General features: G+C 32.4%; 1 protein-coding gene across 8 annotated transcripts in view; it reads left to right on the top strand.

Moving 5' to 3' along the window:
- Positions 1-16,654, top strand: part of CEP290 (centrosomal protein 290) — a 91,574-nt gene that overhangs the window by 34,936 nt on the left and 39,984 nt on the right. For all 8 annotated transcript variants that reach the window (XM_081058295.1, XM_081058294.1, XM_081058293.1 and 5 more), the window contains 8 exons: positions 1,400-1,515; positions 2,774-2,876; positions 2,967-3,197; positions 6,273-6,446; positions 10,424-10,535; positions 13,238-13,443; positions 14,429-14,580; positions 16,382-16,493. In XM_081058295.1, the coding sequence (XP_080914421.1) occupies positions 1,400-1,515; positions 2,774-2,876; positions 2,967-3,197; positions 6,273-6,446; positions 10,424-10,535; positions 13,238-13,443; positions 14,429-14,580; positions 16,382-16,493 (1,206 nt within the window). The remainder of the gene's footprint in view (positions 1-1,399; positions 1,516-2,773; positions 2,877-2,966; positions 3,198-6,272; positions 6,447-10,423; positions 10,536-13,237; positions 13,444-14,428; positions 14,581-16,381; positions 16,494-16,654) is intronic.

The following is a 16,654-nucleotide window of genomic DNA, read 5'->3' as shown; positions in this document are numbered from 1 at the left end:
GTAATGTGTAAATGAGTTCAGCCCTTTTGTTCATTGCTTTTTGGAAAAGCAATTCAAATGAATAAAATCTGATAGCTTTTTCGTATAATGATTAAAATTGTTCCTTGTTTGTATTAACTGAAAGAAAAAGCTTTTAAACCAAATTTTCTTTTATCTCTTTCTTCCCTTAACCCTATAAAGTGTTAGTTAATCCATCAGCAAGTTAAAGGATACTGTTTGCCCTGTGTTTCTCTCTCAGTTTTGCCGTCTGTATCATGGTCGTTATTAATGGCCTAATGAGAGATGCTTTTCAAAATTTCATTTGAAGCGTGAATGCCTATAACATCACATACGTTGCAGTATAATTACAAAGATGTGTTCAAAGTAAATGAAACTGTTTTTGATTTATAAGCACTTCTGTTTCTCTTTATAGATAATCCATTTCTGAATACGCTGGAGTTAAGATTATCAATTTTTTTTGTTTATATTTGGAAATTATGTTAATGTTTTTCTGAATAATAAAATTGTATGTTATCTGAGTCAAGAAGGGACAACTTTACTTATTAGAGCATTACTTTATAATTTGTGTTATATATTAACCTTAAATTCATAATTTTAGCACTCTATGATTTCTCTCATCTGTAATATGGGGACACTGTCACCAAGTAATGGCATTATGGTATTGTCATGTTGAGATTACATTCATTTTTTCCCCCCATGTTTATGTAAAAATCGTGTTAAACACTGTGGTAGAATAAAGAGCGCCAACTGGCAATCCGAAAACCTGTTCACAGGGGTAAAACGGATATTTGGACTCTCAATCCAAGACAGCATGGAGTGAGGGAAGTAGCAAGGCCTTCTGAGTCAGACATCTGACCTCCAGTGTTGCGTCTGCATGTATGTGAAGCACTTGGCACCAAACTTGGCATATGTGCTTAAGAAATGGTTGCCAAGGGTAGTGCTAATGAGTTTTAATGTTTAGTAAGTAACTTAATCTTTCTAAGTCTCAGTTTCTTCATCTTTGAAATGAAATAATTGGAAAAGATAAATCGAGGGGAAAAGATAATTCGAGGGGAGACGTGTATGTACTATATGTTCACAAAAGGGTGTGTGGGTCTGACTAGAGGTGAGTTTGCAGCTATTGTATCTGACAATTTGTGTGGTGACTATAACTATCGTATATGCAAAAAATTAATTGTACCTGTTTTAAAGGACTGCTCTTTTACATATATGGCCTCATTCCATATGCCTTAAACTAAGATGTTCAAAATAATCATAGAAATGATCTGTACTGCTTATGGTTTTGGTGACTATTCTTTATATATTGTTCTATAATCTTGTCAGAATATGAATTTCTACCTTCAAATTTAATATGTATTCTGATGCTTTTTTTCATTCTTATTTCTAAACCCTTTTTTAGGAACTAGAATATAAAGAAAATAAATTAAAGAATTTAGATGATTCTCTTGAAGACTATAATAGAAAATTTGCAGTAATTCGTCATCAACAAAGCTTACTATATAAAGAATATCTAAGGTAAGTGTTAGCAAAACTTTATAAATATAATTGCAGGCTATTCTTATTAATGATGAAAGTAACATAAAAAATATTTAGATACTTTGTTTAACCCTTCCCTCCTGCCTCTTCCCCTCAGCTTTGTATGAGTCTTCAGTTTACGTACCTATAAAATTCTGTGATAGTGATACCTTTTCATAGGGTTGTTATTGAAACAAGTGAATTATATGAAAATGCTCATATTTGAGCATTTCGTAAATGTCATGGCACATATGAACACCTTGTAAGTGTCAGCTGTTAGCATCATTTTTCATCATCACCATGATAATTATTCCTACATTTTCATAGGGAACTAATGCATTTCTCCTTATCTCTGCCATCCCACAATAGAACAACTTCCTTAGTAGTAATTAGAATGCATGATGAAAGGTGATTTAAACTCTAGGGATGACTATTATCTGATCTAACGAGAAACCCACAGCCAATTAAATGGTAGGTCATATTTAGGGGTGTTAGGGGCTAGATCATATTATCTACTGTGGTTATAAACTACATATAGGAGTTCAAAGAAGATGGAACCATTTGGCCCATTGAAAAAGTGGGGCATTGTTTTCCACATAACTTTTTATTTTCGGATAAAAATTTTTTCTAGAGTCCTTTGGCACTTTGACTCAGATCTTATTAGCTAGAATTGGGCTGATGAACTGTCCATTCAGTGGCAGAGAGAATGATGACACCATAATTGGTTTATGCCAAGCAGATTGCAGATAACTGGAATATCTCTTGGGTAGGCAATCTCTTGAAAGGTGTCTGACACACCTTCTCTTAGGTCTAGTGACTTCTAATCTTGTTTGTATGCTAAATATTTTGCAAGTATTTGACTCAAATTTAAAAGTAAGGTCAGAATATTGAAACTTAATTTCCACAATTAGTTTGGCATATTGATTATTTTCATAATGATTTTCTATTTTTAATCAAACATTTATAAGATTCAGCTGCAATTTTTATGTTGTAACAATTGTAGAGATGATTTATGGAATAATTAAAATGATTTTATAAGATAATGTCTTTACCTTGCATTTATTAAATAAAAATACAACTTCCAGGCTAAATCCTTTGTGAATGGAATTTTGACTTTCTTGTGTTACTAGGTACTGAGTAGCTATGATGCCTCCTGTTTTATGAAAACTTTATTTAAATTTCCATAATCTAAAGTTATCTCTTCCTGCACTTAAATATGTTATTAGGTTTACTCTGTTGTCATTTTTATTTTTTTAAGTGAAAAAGAGACCTGGAAAATAGAATTGGAAACAATGAAAGAGGAAAAGAGGAAACTTGAGGATCAAATCCAAAAAGATGACATAAAAATAAAAGAATATAATGTAAGTAAAACACTTTTAAAATCAATATTCAATATTATACAAACTAAGATAGCTAGATTCAACAAGTAATATAAATGTGTCTTTGTGCAGAATTTGCTCAGCACTCTTCAGATGGATTCGGATGAAATGAAAAAAACACTTTCAGAAAATAGTAGAAAAATCACAGTCTTGCAAGTGAATGAAAAGTCACTCATAAGGCAATATACTACTTTATTAGAAATGGAACGACAACTTAGAAAAGAAAATGAGAAACAGAAGAATGAATTGATATCAATGGAGGCTGAAGTTGGTGAAAAAATTGGGCGCTTGCAACGATTTAAGGTATATACCCTGCTAGGTTTTCGTCTATAAGAACTTTCAAACATGAAGAAGAAAGGATAGTATAATGAACACCTATCGTCTGGATTAATCGTTAACATTTATTAACATTCTGCCATAATTACTTCATCTGTTTTTGTAGAAATATTTAAGTTGCAGACATTTCTCTCCTAAATATTTTCGTGTGCATTTCTAAAATCAAAACCTTTTTTTACATAACCACAGTAACTTTATTACACCTAACAAAATTAACAATAATCCTTTACATTATCTAATGTCCAGACCATATTCACGTTTCCTTAGTTGTCCCAGGATCCAATCAAGGAAGCTGCATTGTATTTGAAGTCTTTTCAGTACAGAATCCCCCTTTTTTTCCCCCTCTCTGAAAAATGCTGACAGCTTATATGATTATTTTTTGTGTGTAATTTTACTTGTTCTTGGGCTATTGCATTTACTAAAGTTCCCTCTGAAGCCTTCGTAATATTCAGGTTAAATATTTTTGGCAAGAATACTTCATAAATAATGTTTCTTTGCTTTATGAATAATACTTTATATTGTATCGCTCCAAGAGTGTCTTGTAGTCCCATATTTCATGGTTGATTATTCTATTAATGGGGAGATATATCAATTATTATATGATTTTAGTTAATTGGAGATATTTTATTACCATGCAAATAACCAATTCTTCATCTCTCCTAATAGTGTTAGTATCCACTGATGGTTATTGTTGCCTAATGCAGTTACTTCATTAGGAGTTGCAAAAATTATGGTTTTCTAGTTATATTATGCTCTCTACATATAATAGCAGATATTCTTTTGTAAAACAAAGAGCTTTCCCTTATTAGCCCAGGTATTTGGCTATCTTGAAGTGTATAGTTCCTACTAGAAAGGAAAGATAAAAAATTTCATTCTTTCCTTTTAGTGACCAGTTTTCAGAATGCAGAGTTGGTGTACTCAGCTTCTACCTGTTCCCCTGCCCCCCAAATTTATTTTCTTCAAGTGTCACAACAGAATCACACACTTCAAAAATAATATGTTTTAACAGTTGGAGTCATTGTTCTTTTATCTCAACTTTGGCCAATGGGAGCCATTTGACAAGAATCTATGAAGGTATTTAGATACCAAAAGTCTGATCACTAGGTGTCATTGTTCTCGGAGTGTCATGGTACTGTTCCGTTTCAGTGGACAAGTTAGGAAATACATGTATGTTCAAATTATGAGTTCATATTATTATTTCCAATTCAAAAATAATAGTACGAGGTAAATAGATAATATGTGGCTTTTAGTAGTAACCTTTGATTTTGTACTTTTATTTCTGTATGCAATGCTACCAGATGTAGTTTAAACTTTATAATAATTATTATTTTTTAAGAACATCTCTTACTAAGGATGTATGGTCAAGGTGACATATACTTCACTAACTGGAAATCATTCCCTTTTCGTGCTTATGCTATATATTTGATATACAGTTAAGCTTATTTTGTTGCATTATTTTCAATTTCAGGGATTATTTTTTTCCTATTTTGAAACTGAATTTAAATATAGAAGATATATATGTTCAAAAGATACACTCAGAAAAATCTTCTGTCCCTGTAACCTTTCACTCCATTCTGCCCCACCCCTGTTAGATAACCGATTCTCCTTCTCATATTTCCTTTTGTACATATTAACAAACACACAAAAACATGCATGCCCTGTGTTCTCTTCAGTACCTTGCTTTCTATCGGATGTTATATAGCTTCTTTTAAACATGTATATGTTCAGATGACATGTCTAAATTTACATAGGGTCATATAAACAGAAGAGTAAAGTTAAAATAAACTTGAGCTCCTTTCCATCCCCTTTTAAATAGTAATGGGTGAAGTTATTATGCTAATAAATCTATTTTCAATGTGATCTTAAAGCTTAAACCTGATGCAACAAGAAACCTGTTGAATAATTAAAGCTATTTTTATTTGGACCCATACCAAGGAAATTTTGAGACTTAGGAAATGTTCTTGTTTTATTTTTGTGTTACTTTTGTAGAATATACTTTCCTTAGAGTATTATAGATGTAGTAGCTACTGTTTGAGTTAGAAAGGAAAAAAAGAACTAGAATTTCCTTCCTCTTCAACCTGAATTTCCTTTCCCCCTCAACAATTTGAAAGGCAAAAAAGGGTATTTTTAAGGGATGGGAAACATAACCTTCCCACCCTCCTCAAAGAAAAAGTGAAACTGAATCCCAAGGATACTGTAGAATAGTGTGTGTTCATTTACATGGAGAAGAAAAGTTGTCAAAATGGGATCTGAAGCACCATTACAAATATTTTTTCCTCATTATTTCAGAATGAATTGCAACTATAAATTCCTTATTAACTTCCTCACTTCATAAATTTGATTTTTCCTTGCACTGCCTCTTTATCAGTTAACTTTGGAGAGAACTAAAATTCAGGCATTTCTTTTTGGTATTAATACAGTGCCTTTCAATAGTGGCTTTTTGTAGTTGTGTAGCTAATTAGTAGAACATAAGACAAGTAACTTAAAGGCTCTGATATTATTTATTACAGATAACTGTGAAGGAGAGAACTTTTTCTCCCTAAGTGTTTCCTTTCTGTGACCAAAAATTTTTGTTTTATTATAGTTAGTCTTTGTAGCTATAATAAGCAGAAATAGCTAAGCTGTAAAAGTTACTTGTGGTAATGCTAATTTTACCATTTTAGGTGTCAAATGGCAAGATATTTTTTAATCTTAGGAAATTTAGAAAAGGCAGCTAAAGATACGTTCTGTGTGATATTTTCTTGCTGCTGTGTATTATGCTTTGCTCGAATTAACTAAATTTCATTTTATGATGGTAGCAGTTATAAAAGGAATTACTTTACTGTTATTTTTATTATGATTAAAAATTTCCAAATAATACTATTTCTTATAGGAATGAAATTAATCATGATTGCAATATTTTTTCTTACATGAGAATTGTTATTTTTTTAAATGATTCTAAAATCTGTTTTGCTTTTGGTTGCATTATCTTTCTCAAAAGTGGCTAGTGCTTCACCAGAAAAAAATACACCAACTTAACTCAGTCTATTTTTATTTATATAGGAAATGGCCATTTTCAAGATTGCAGCTCTCCAAAAAGTTACAGATAATAGTGTTTCTCTGTCTGAACTAGAATTGGCCAATAAACAATACAATGAACTGTCTGCTAAGTACAGGGACATCTTGCAAAAAGATAATATGCTGGTTCAAAGAACAAATAACTTGGAACACCTAGAGGTAAGTTTGTTTGATCCTTGAACCTTGTGATGTCAGCCATTTTTTCTTCGGCGATATCTATAAGTGCAGAATAACTTCTGGACAACTTAATCCAGGTCATCGTCCTTGCATGATTTAGCTGAATCAAACCTTTTTCTACCTGGCACTCAAAAAAGGAAAATGAACATGGGACAAATAAGATATTGTAATCAAAAGAAGAAACATCGTTGAGTACTTATCCCTTTCTCTTACCTCAGTTCCCAGAATAAATTATTCTTTCATGGCCCCGGGCTTTCCTGTCCCTTGGGGTGGCTGTAGCTAAGATTGTATGAGCTAGATATTAATGGCTCTTCCTGGACCATGAATGCTCTCTGCAAATTCTCATTCTTATGGTAGAAATACAGAAGAGTGGGGTGGAGTATCATACATTTTATTCAAATAGTCCATGAATGTAGCCCAGACCCTTTGTAGTTCTCTTCTAGCCGCTTAACCTTCATAACTTGTAAGTAGGCAAACGAGGCCCTGATTTGTTCATCTTCCTCATCAGAAATAGGGGTCTTTTGGCTTATTGTTCTCTTTTATAGTTCTCTCATGGAATGGGATGAGATCAAATTCTGTTGGCTCAAAAGCCTTTATTTGCTTAGGGAGATACATTTAATAACAGCAAACATTGTTCTCAATAGCTTTCAATGACTCCTACAACATTACCTGTTATTATTTATTAATACTAACTAGAAGTAATAGTGATCAGTTTATGTTTTACTTTTCTTGCCAGAGAGATGATTATGTTAACTTTGATAGAAAATTCTGACTATTTAGGTGTGATAATAATTTTCTTTTTTTTCATTTTTGATGTCCTTTGTCCTCTCCTCTCTATCATTAGAAAATTCTAGGTAAGAAATCTCCTGTGGATAACATACCAATGAGTAAACTTTATCTGTTTTTCCCAAATAATATTTTTCATCTTTCCTCAAAATTTAAGAAGTTTTGCATTTGTATTGTATGCCTTTCCTTCTAATATCTGTTATAATTCGGAACGTATATCTACCTCTATGGGCAATGTCTTAGTTTGATTTTTGTTTTCTTACCTCTGTTGTGCTGGCCGTGACTTATGTCCCTATCTCTAGTGTTATGTCTTCTTATTGCCACTAGAATCGTAATTCTAAACATGAATCTGACCATGTCACTCCCTTGCTTAAAACCTGTCAAAAGCTGCCAGTCACTTAAAGAATAAAAGTCAAGTTCCTTTTGTGGTTTGACTTCACTTAGTTTGTATCGTCTTCTGTGATGATCTAAGGAGTTTCACAATTTATGTTTTAGAAACTGAACAACGAGTTTTCTCCAACAGAGCATTTTTTTTCTAACATGTATTCTTTTGTACATGCTCTTTCATTGATCTAGAAGCCCTTCCCCTGTCCAAGTTTATCTGCTCAGTGAATTTCTATTCACGTTTCAAAACTTTGTCCAGACATTTTCTTTTTTTCTGAAGCATCCTTTATAGAACTCACTGTCTCTGTCTCTGTTAATTCTGTATCTTGTACCTAGTTCTGCTATTTATATCACATCATATTATTATATGTGTTTATATGTCTGCCACCCCTACTGGAATATAATAATCCTCTTGATATCAAGAACTCCACTTAATTTATTTTTTTTGTGTTTAATACCTTCTCTAGCACAGAGTTAGAATTAGTAAATGTTGACCTCAGACAGTGATTAATGGTGTAGAACCATGGTGCAAAGATCATAATATATGGTGACTAGGAAATCACTGATGCCTTTTAAGAGTAAGTAAAGTTTCATGAGAATAAAGGTAATTAAAATTGAATGTCAGAATATAAAGAACAGTGAGTGATAAGGAAATACAAAAACTAAATGGGTGATAAGGCAATGGAAAAACTGGAAATTTGATAAAAGAAGAAAAGAGGCATAGACATGTATTAAAGTAGAATCAAGAGGAGGATTTGTTTTGTTTTATCGCTTTTGAAAAATGAAACCAGTGAAGTTTGAGGGAAGAGGGAAAGAAAACTTAGAGCCAAAAGGGAAAGAATGATTGAAGATTAGAGATAAGAATGGTAATACATGAGGGTGAAATACCAGGGCAGGGAGGTGAAAATGGGAATCTAGTAAGACCAGAGTTTTCCTTTGAAGGAGGAAGTAAAAGGAAAGAAAAAAAGAATATTTAAAATACTCTAAGCCCTCTTTTGTTTTTCTCCTATGTATTTACAGTATATAGAACTGGAGAACTGGACTGTAATTGTACATGTTATGAGAAAGTCAAGTTTATTACCTTATCTTCCTTTTCTTTTCATCATAATATCCCCTTTTTAAAAAAATCTCACTACACTTTTTTATTCTTCTTCTTAACGCTTATTACCTGACATTGTTTTATATATTGCCTTTTTCAAACTACTCCACTGAAACAGAAGTTCTAGGATGGAATTTGTTTACCATTGATATCCAGTGCTTATAATACCTGGCACATAGCAGGCATTCTGTTTGTTAAAAAAAAAAAAAAAAAAAAGGAAAAAAAGAAAGAAAAGAATAAACGAGCTTAAAATATTATACTAACGTGCCAACTCCTACATTTATGTCTACAGCCTGAATTCTTAGAATTCAGGCTGTACGGAATTACCTACTTTTCAACTCATGTTTCAAGGAGATCTAAAATTTAACATATCCAAAATGAACTCCTGATGTCTATTTTTCTCATAGTCTTTTCTGTTTCAATATATGCTACTATTATCTACTCAGTTAAGGCAGATACCTTAGAGTTATGCCCTAATCACACCTTTCCTCTGTCATTTTTAGTTTCCAAATGTAATGAATTCACATGTGTCCTCTTTTCTCCATCTTCACTGCTATTACCCTAGTCCAAATCAACCTCATCACTCATCTGGACTTTACACTATCTTCCTGAGTAATTTCTGATTTCTCTGAGTACCCTTTGGTTTATTCTCCACATTGCATCCAGAACAATTGTTTAAAACTTCCATCTTAGCATCTTTAAATTATTTCCTGTTATTCCTTAAGTTAAATTCCAGTTCCTTCTCTTACTTAAATTCCAGTTCCACGCCTTCTGTTACCTCTCAGCTTTGTCTTGTACCACTCTTCACTCTTCTTTTTGCTCACTATGTTCCAGTCCGCCAGCACTTCAAACTCTTTCCTCCTTTGCAGCATCTGGGTTTACCAGTCCATCATTTCTTTCCATGATGGCTTCTTGTCAAGATTGGCTCCTTCTCACCCCTTAGGTTTCAACTTAAATACCACCTCTTCAGTGGTTAATGCCTTCTTTAACCACTATCTACATATGCCTCCTTTTATTATTCCCTGGGTCCGTATTCTCTTTCTTTCTATGTCTTGACATTTTTAATGAATGTTTTGTTGGCTTACTCGTTTACTGTCCGCTGCTTTCCACACTGTTCCCAACTCCTGCCACACACACACACCCAAGATACCACATGGTAAGGCCTGTGAAAGCCAGAATCTTTCTGTTTCTTTTCACCATGAACATGCAGCACCTGTCACTGATGGCATGCTAGGGATGCTCGGTAACGATCTGTGTGATTGAGGGAAGTAAACACTGGCTTGTGAAGGTTACGGAGCTCTGAGTATTCTAGCTCGGCCACAGTAAACATGGCAGAAGCTGATACTCAGTTTTGGGCCACATATTGGATACACAGGATTTTGATTATTTTAAAATAATGTTTTATATTGTGTGTGTGTGTGTGTGTGTGTGTGTCCGTCCATATGTGTGTATATGTATATATGTGTATATTTATATATATGTGTGTATATATATATACACATATATATATATATGTATATATATATATACACACACATTTATTACATGTGGGAGAACTTCTAATTTTGTAAAAAATAACTAGATTGTGAGATTTAGGAGATAGTATATAAACTTAAGACACTGTCATTTTTGTGGTTTTAGTCTGAATTATAATTAATGGAATTTCTCAGTGATGTTTCTGTTTATTCAGTGTGAAAATGTATCCCTAAAAGAACAAATGGAGTCTCTGAATAAAGAATTGGAGATTACCAAGGAAAAACTTCATACTATTGAACAAGCCTGGGGGCAAGAAACTAAATTAGGTAAGTATGACTCTGATAATATAAAATGATTAAGATCTAATAGTGAATACTTTTCAATTACGGTTCCTTTTTAGTACCAGATGAAAAGGAAATATTTTGATAAAAATGAACTCTCTGCCTAACAGTTTAATTTAGCAGGCACTTGATGAATAATTTTGTATTAATCCCTACCAAAAGTTGGTTTTCAGTTGTTAAATTAGATTTGTTCCAAATGAAACCATATGTTAAAATTTTAAGACTAATTTAGCTGTTTCGAACCATTTGACAATCAAGACTGGTGATAATTTTGAAATATCTGCATTTTGGGGGAAATATCTGCATTTTAATGACAGTATTATGAGTTCTTTCACTATGTATAAAGTTATATTAAGAATACAGCATTTGATATTTTTAAATGAAAAGATCACCATATAGTAAAAAATTTTTAAAGAATTTACGTTACTCAATAGGTCCATTACTATATTGGCAGTTTTGTATTACCTTCTATGTGTTTACATATTGTATATACTTTAAATTATAATAAGCATGTTATTATATGCTGTATTCATTTAGTATATATCAAAATATTTCCATGTTTTCTTCATTATAAATATTCATGCAGTATCTCTGTTTGAGTGATTATATCACTAGCTTTTCTTACTTTTGCTATTGCTTATAGTGCTACAATAAACATTTTCATATATATCTAGCAGAGATATTACTGTCTCAGAGGGCAATAAAATCTCTGTGGCTCCTGCTAGGGTTTCCATATTAGTTTTTCAAATGATTATCCTAGTTTATGGTACTTAAATCATTTTATGTCACTAGCATTGTGCTTTATAATTTTCAAATAAATTTGCTGCTTTGGTTAAGATGTTTTTATGGTTTGTTTTCCAGACCTTGGCTCTATCCAAGGTTTCTCTAACTAAATAAAGCTGTGTTGTTTAGTTGGTAAGTTAGGCATGTTATTTAGAGGAACCTAAAATATTGGGAATTATTGGGAGTCCATTGGGAATTATTGGGAATCTAAAATAAGCTACTTTTAGAAACGTAATTTTTAATTTATTAAGAGATTTAAAGTGAATTGACTTCCATGTAGCTCCTACATGAAAAAAGATCCCATTTAAACTAAGATACAAAAAAGAGTACTCCATCACATTTTCATAAGCTCTCGGTTTATTTTACTCTGCTGCTCCTTAATAAGGTCTGAATTCCCTATGTAGAAATTCCTGAATTTTCCAATACCTAATCTCTCCCATACATGGCTTTATATAACTGGAGTTTTAAAAACTTTTCTTATTTCCTATTGTCCTCATATCTTTGCTTTAAAATGTCACGTTATTAGCTTTTCTCGTCCAGGAAGACAATAGTTGGTATTGGACTGGTGTACCACCCTCTCTCTCAGAAAGCTCCAAACACAAGAACATACAGACGGCTAATGTGCTGCATCCTCTGCGATGTGCCTTTTCTCGTTATCACAGTTTAGCACGAAAATGAATGGAGAAGGGGTGTCATGTGCATGGAGAAGGGGTGTCATGGGCAGTCCTCCCCCCCCCCCCCCCCCGTTCATTCATGGTAGTCAGGTTCACCCGAATGAGTCTATTCTGTAATGGACTGCTGTACTAAGACTTTTCGCTTCTTTCCGTGATCTGTTCCTATTATTTGATCACTGCTTTTAGCAGCTATTCTAAAATCATATATTTAACGATACACACATAACAAATTGAGGGACTTCTTATAAATGAGGCAAACACCAAAACAGTATTTTTGCTTGTTTTAAAAATATGGATCTATTTCTTGGAGCAACTCAGTTATGAAACTCAAGCTTAGACAGCTACAAAAACAGGAGGGCCACTGGTACCAGTGTTATAAAGACTATTCACAAATAAATCACTGCTTAATTTCTTAAAGAAATTGACTTCTGAGAGCATATGATTGATTCTCAAAAAAATAGAACACTACCGCATTGGGTTTTTTCCCTAGAGCATGTCTGTTATGCAAAGCAAAGGTATTAGTTTTCTCCTTCTCAAAAAATGACTAAAGTAACTAATTATAATCCTACGTGATGCCTTGTCGCGGTAAACAGCGTTTTTTTGTGTTGTCGTTCTGCTTTCATTTAACCCCAGACTTTTGTGTCCAAAGACAAGCCATGTGACATTCACTATATAATCAGGATACAATAACTGATCAACTAATTTAAAATATTTGGTATGAGATATTTACAAAGGCAAAATAGTACTCATGGTTAAAAAAATATTTAGTGAAATCTTTAAGTTACATGGCTTCATATTTTACTTTCAGCTCAACTCTGTGAGACTTTAAAAATAAAATCATTGCATTTATAAAATAATGTTTCACTGAGTTGCTTCTCTATAGTTCATGTCCTTTCAATTAATAAAATATATTTATTTCCCCTTTTTTGATTCTGTACATGTGATACCATCCATACTACATCTTTTATATTGTTGTGGAATCCTATGTGGAATAGTTTTTATTATCATTTGATTGATGAAGAATGTATGCTCCAGAGAGATTAAATGGGATTGGCAGCATGTAAACAGGAAGTAACAGAGTTATTACTGGAATCAAAAGATTGGTCATAATTTAAAAGGCTCATGTGTTATCCATTGAACCATATTGCCCCCTTATACAATGTCTAAAATATCTGGGATATAATTTTGATAGGAACAGCATGAGATTGACTTAAGTATTGTTGTATACAGGAAATGAATCTAACATGGATAAGACAAAGAAATCAATAACCAACAGTGAGATTGCTTCTATTTCAAAAAAAATCACTATGCTGGAGATGAAGGAATTAAATGAAAGGCAGCGGGCTGAACATTGTCAAAAAATGTACGAACACCTAAGGACTTCATTTAAACAAATGGAAGAACGTAATTTTGAATTGGAAACCAAATTCGCTGAGGTTTGATATTATCATTTTTATCATGTAATTAGAAAATAAGGAATTAGTCATGGTAGACAGTGTGTTATATAAGAGGTTTGTTGGCATCTCTGAAGTAGCATATTAATGTAGTAGCTGTGTGTATGTAATCGATTAAAAATAAAAGATGTATTTTTAAATCTGTAATGTTTAAAAAGAAAGATGTTGCTATGAATGAGTTCTTCTCACCAGCATTATATTATTAGATTTAATATACAAAACAAGTTATTTGCTTAATAATGGGATTGCCTTCCATTACCATCTGTTAATTTAACAAATAATTATCGAATGCCTGTTACATTCCATACATTGTATAAGGGCTGGAGTTATCGCAGGAAACAAAATACAGTAATCTCTGCTCTCAGGGATTTTACATTCTATTAGGAGGTTTCAGACTTTTTTGACATGATCAGAATTATTAAAGTGGTTGGCAATAAATACAGTTTGCACAATATTCAACAGTTTATGATGAAGTAACTCTTGTAATGTTTGGTTACCTTGAGAATTAGTATAATTTTCAAAGCATGTATGTCATTTTGTTTAACTGAGTCACTAAAAACATATTAAGATTTTATTAACTCATTCAGATTCATTTATAGGTGATATTATGGAAGTAAAGGTGATATGGATATAGGTGATTATTATGGATATAGGTGATATGATGGAAGTAAAATATAATGAGTATACCGCATTCCTAGCAAATTAAGAATATCAGAGATTCAGATTTTATTAGATTGTGAATTGGTTAATATAAAAAACTTCTTGTGCGTTGGCATACAACCAGAGTTTGCATAATTTGTTCCTGATTCTCTCTTTGTCCTCTTCCATCTGTTCTTAATACCTTACATTCAATTCAGTATCTGGACTAATACAAAGTAAAGAGTACTGCGGGACCCTAAAAGCTAAGATATAAGGAAAACTCTTCAAAAACTGTTGTATCTGAACATTTTTTGGTACTTTTTCTTAGCTTACCAAAATCAACTTGGACGCACAGAAGGTGGAACAGATGTTAAGAGATGAATTAGCTGACAGTGTGAGCAAGTCAGTGAGTGATGCTGATAGACAACGGATTCTAGAATTAGAGAAGAACGAGATGGAACTCAAAGTTGAAGTGTCAAAGTGAGTGCCTGTAAACTTCCTGGTCATTGGATTCGATGGGCCCACTCTAATTTGTCTTTAAGAAAACGAATTACTCATATGGTATAGGGCTCATATGGCCGTTGATACTGGTTTCTTTTTATAAGCACGTGGTTATATAATATTAACCAGATTGACTTTTAACAGGCATACATAATAATATTGAAGAGGAAATAACTTCTCAATATTCACAACTTCTCAGAATCCAGGAATAGTAGTGCATAAAGAGCTGAACTTGGAATCAAGACCTTATGAGGTCTAGTTCTTCTACGTTAGTACTTTTTTGGAAGGAAGGGACATTTAATTTACTTGAACTTAAGTTTGTTTACTTTATTAAGGGAGTAATAGTACCTCTTCTACCTGTTTCCTAAGAATGCTGTAAAAATACACTGAAAAATTCAGATTTTGATTCAATTTTGGGTATCTACTAGGTAAACTGTGCTAGGTATTGAACATATATTAACTCATGCAGTTCCACTTAATAGCCCTGAAATAACATTGTTATTTTCATTTTACGTGTGGAAAAAATTTGTTTGCTTAGAACACAAATATATGTAAAGGGTAAATACTGTGTGCCAGGTAGATGCTGTGTTCTCATTCTCCTTCTTAATTATGTGTTACTTCTGTAGAAGAGTGTGAGCATGCCTGAGTTGATCTTTCAAGCACAAATAACTAGTAAAAGTGCTTTATAGCCTTCCCATATTTATAGCCATTTTTTGGAACCTTGGTAGTCCTTTTAGGAATATCAGTCATTCCCAGCCATTTTTTACTCTTTCTCTCATTTCATGGACACCACCTTTTGAAATAAACTATTTCATTTTATTATATTTTAGTTAATCAAAACTTATATAAGTGGTAATGAGAGCTTCTAATCAATAAGAAGAAACCTGAATTATCTGTCACACTGAAATAAAATTATTCAAGCCCAAAATGAAATACATTTTATTTTACCTGTGTAATATTATCACAGTAGTCATATAGGAAACCTAATAACATTAAGCCCTCCCCTTTTATTGTAATTGTAGTAAATGCATAATCTTTCTTTTTTCACATTTCTGATAATTTGTAAATTAAAATAAAATAAAACATACTTTACCTAGGGAACATAGGGATTTTTAATTTCTGTATTCTTAACATAGTTATATCAAATAAAGCTACTTAAAATCTTATTCTAGCTATGCCAAACTATGATAATAAATGTCTTAAGAAAAAAGTGTGGGAGAGGAGTTTTTTGGACGTACACATTTGGGAAATGCTATATATATATATACAGTTTGAGATCATTTTTCACTTTAAAAACTTCTCAGAAGGGAATCAAATATATGGTGATGGATGGAGAACTGACTCTGGGTGGGGAACACACAATGGGATTTATAGACGATGTAATACAGAATTGTACACCTGAAATCTATGTAAATTTACTAACACTTTAACCTCAATAAACTTTAATTAAAAAGAACAACAACAACAACAAAAACACACACACACACACACACACACACACACACAAAACTTCTCAGGACATTTAATCTGATTCTATTTATTATGAATTTTCAAGGTGGAGGGATATTGAGAATGGAGTTTTTTTTAACAGAATACTTGTTAACCTCTCGTGGATTTAAGTTTTACGAAACAATTTAGGAAACTTAGTTTTAGCATTTCATACAAAGAAGAGACACTGGAAATTAATGGCTTTCCCACAGGTCTAGAAATTTGAAATCCTGCTATTAATTTACTTAGAAAATGTACCTAATAATTTCCGAAATAATTTATCACTTCCTAGACTGAGAGAGATTTCTGACATTGCCAAAAGTCAAGTTGAAATTTTGAATGCACAACAACAGTCCAGGGAAAAAGAAGTAGAGTCCATCAGAATGCAACTGTTAGACTATCAGGTATGTATAATATTGGCTCATCTATACAGATTTTTTTCTTTTTCCTAAATTCATATCAGATATTGGAATGATTTTTTAGTTTTAATTAGAGATTATATCAAAAAGAGGTTCCTGTTGTTGTTAAGGAACCTGATTAAACCTCGTTAATTTGAAATACCATT

Source organism: Rhinolophus hipposideros (assembly GCF_964194185.1).
Source record: "Rhinolophus hipposideros genome assembly, chromosome: 9".
Classification (NCBI taxonomy): domain Eukaryota; kingdom Metazoa; phylum Chordata; class Mammalia; order Chiroptera; family Rhinolophidae; genus Rhinolophus; species Rhinolophus hipposideros.
Note: the sequence above shows the minus strand (reverse complement) of the source record. Positions and strands in the feature narration are given on the sequence as shown.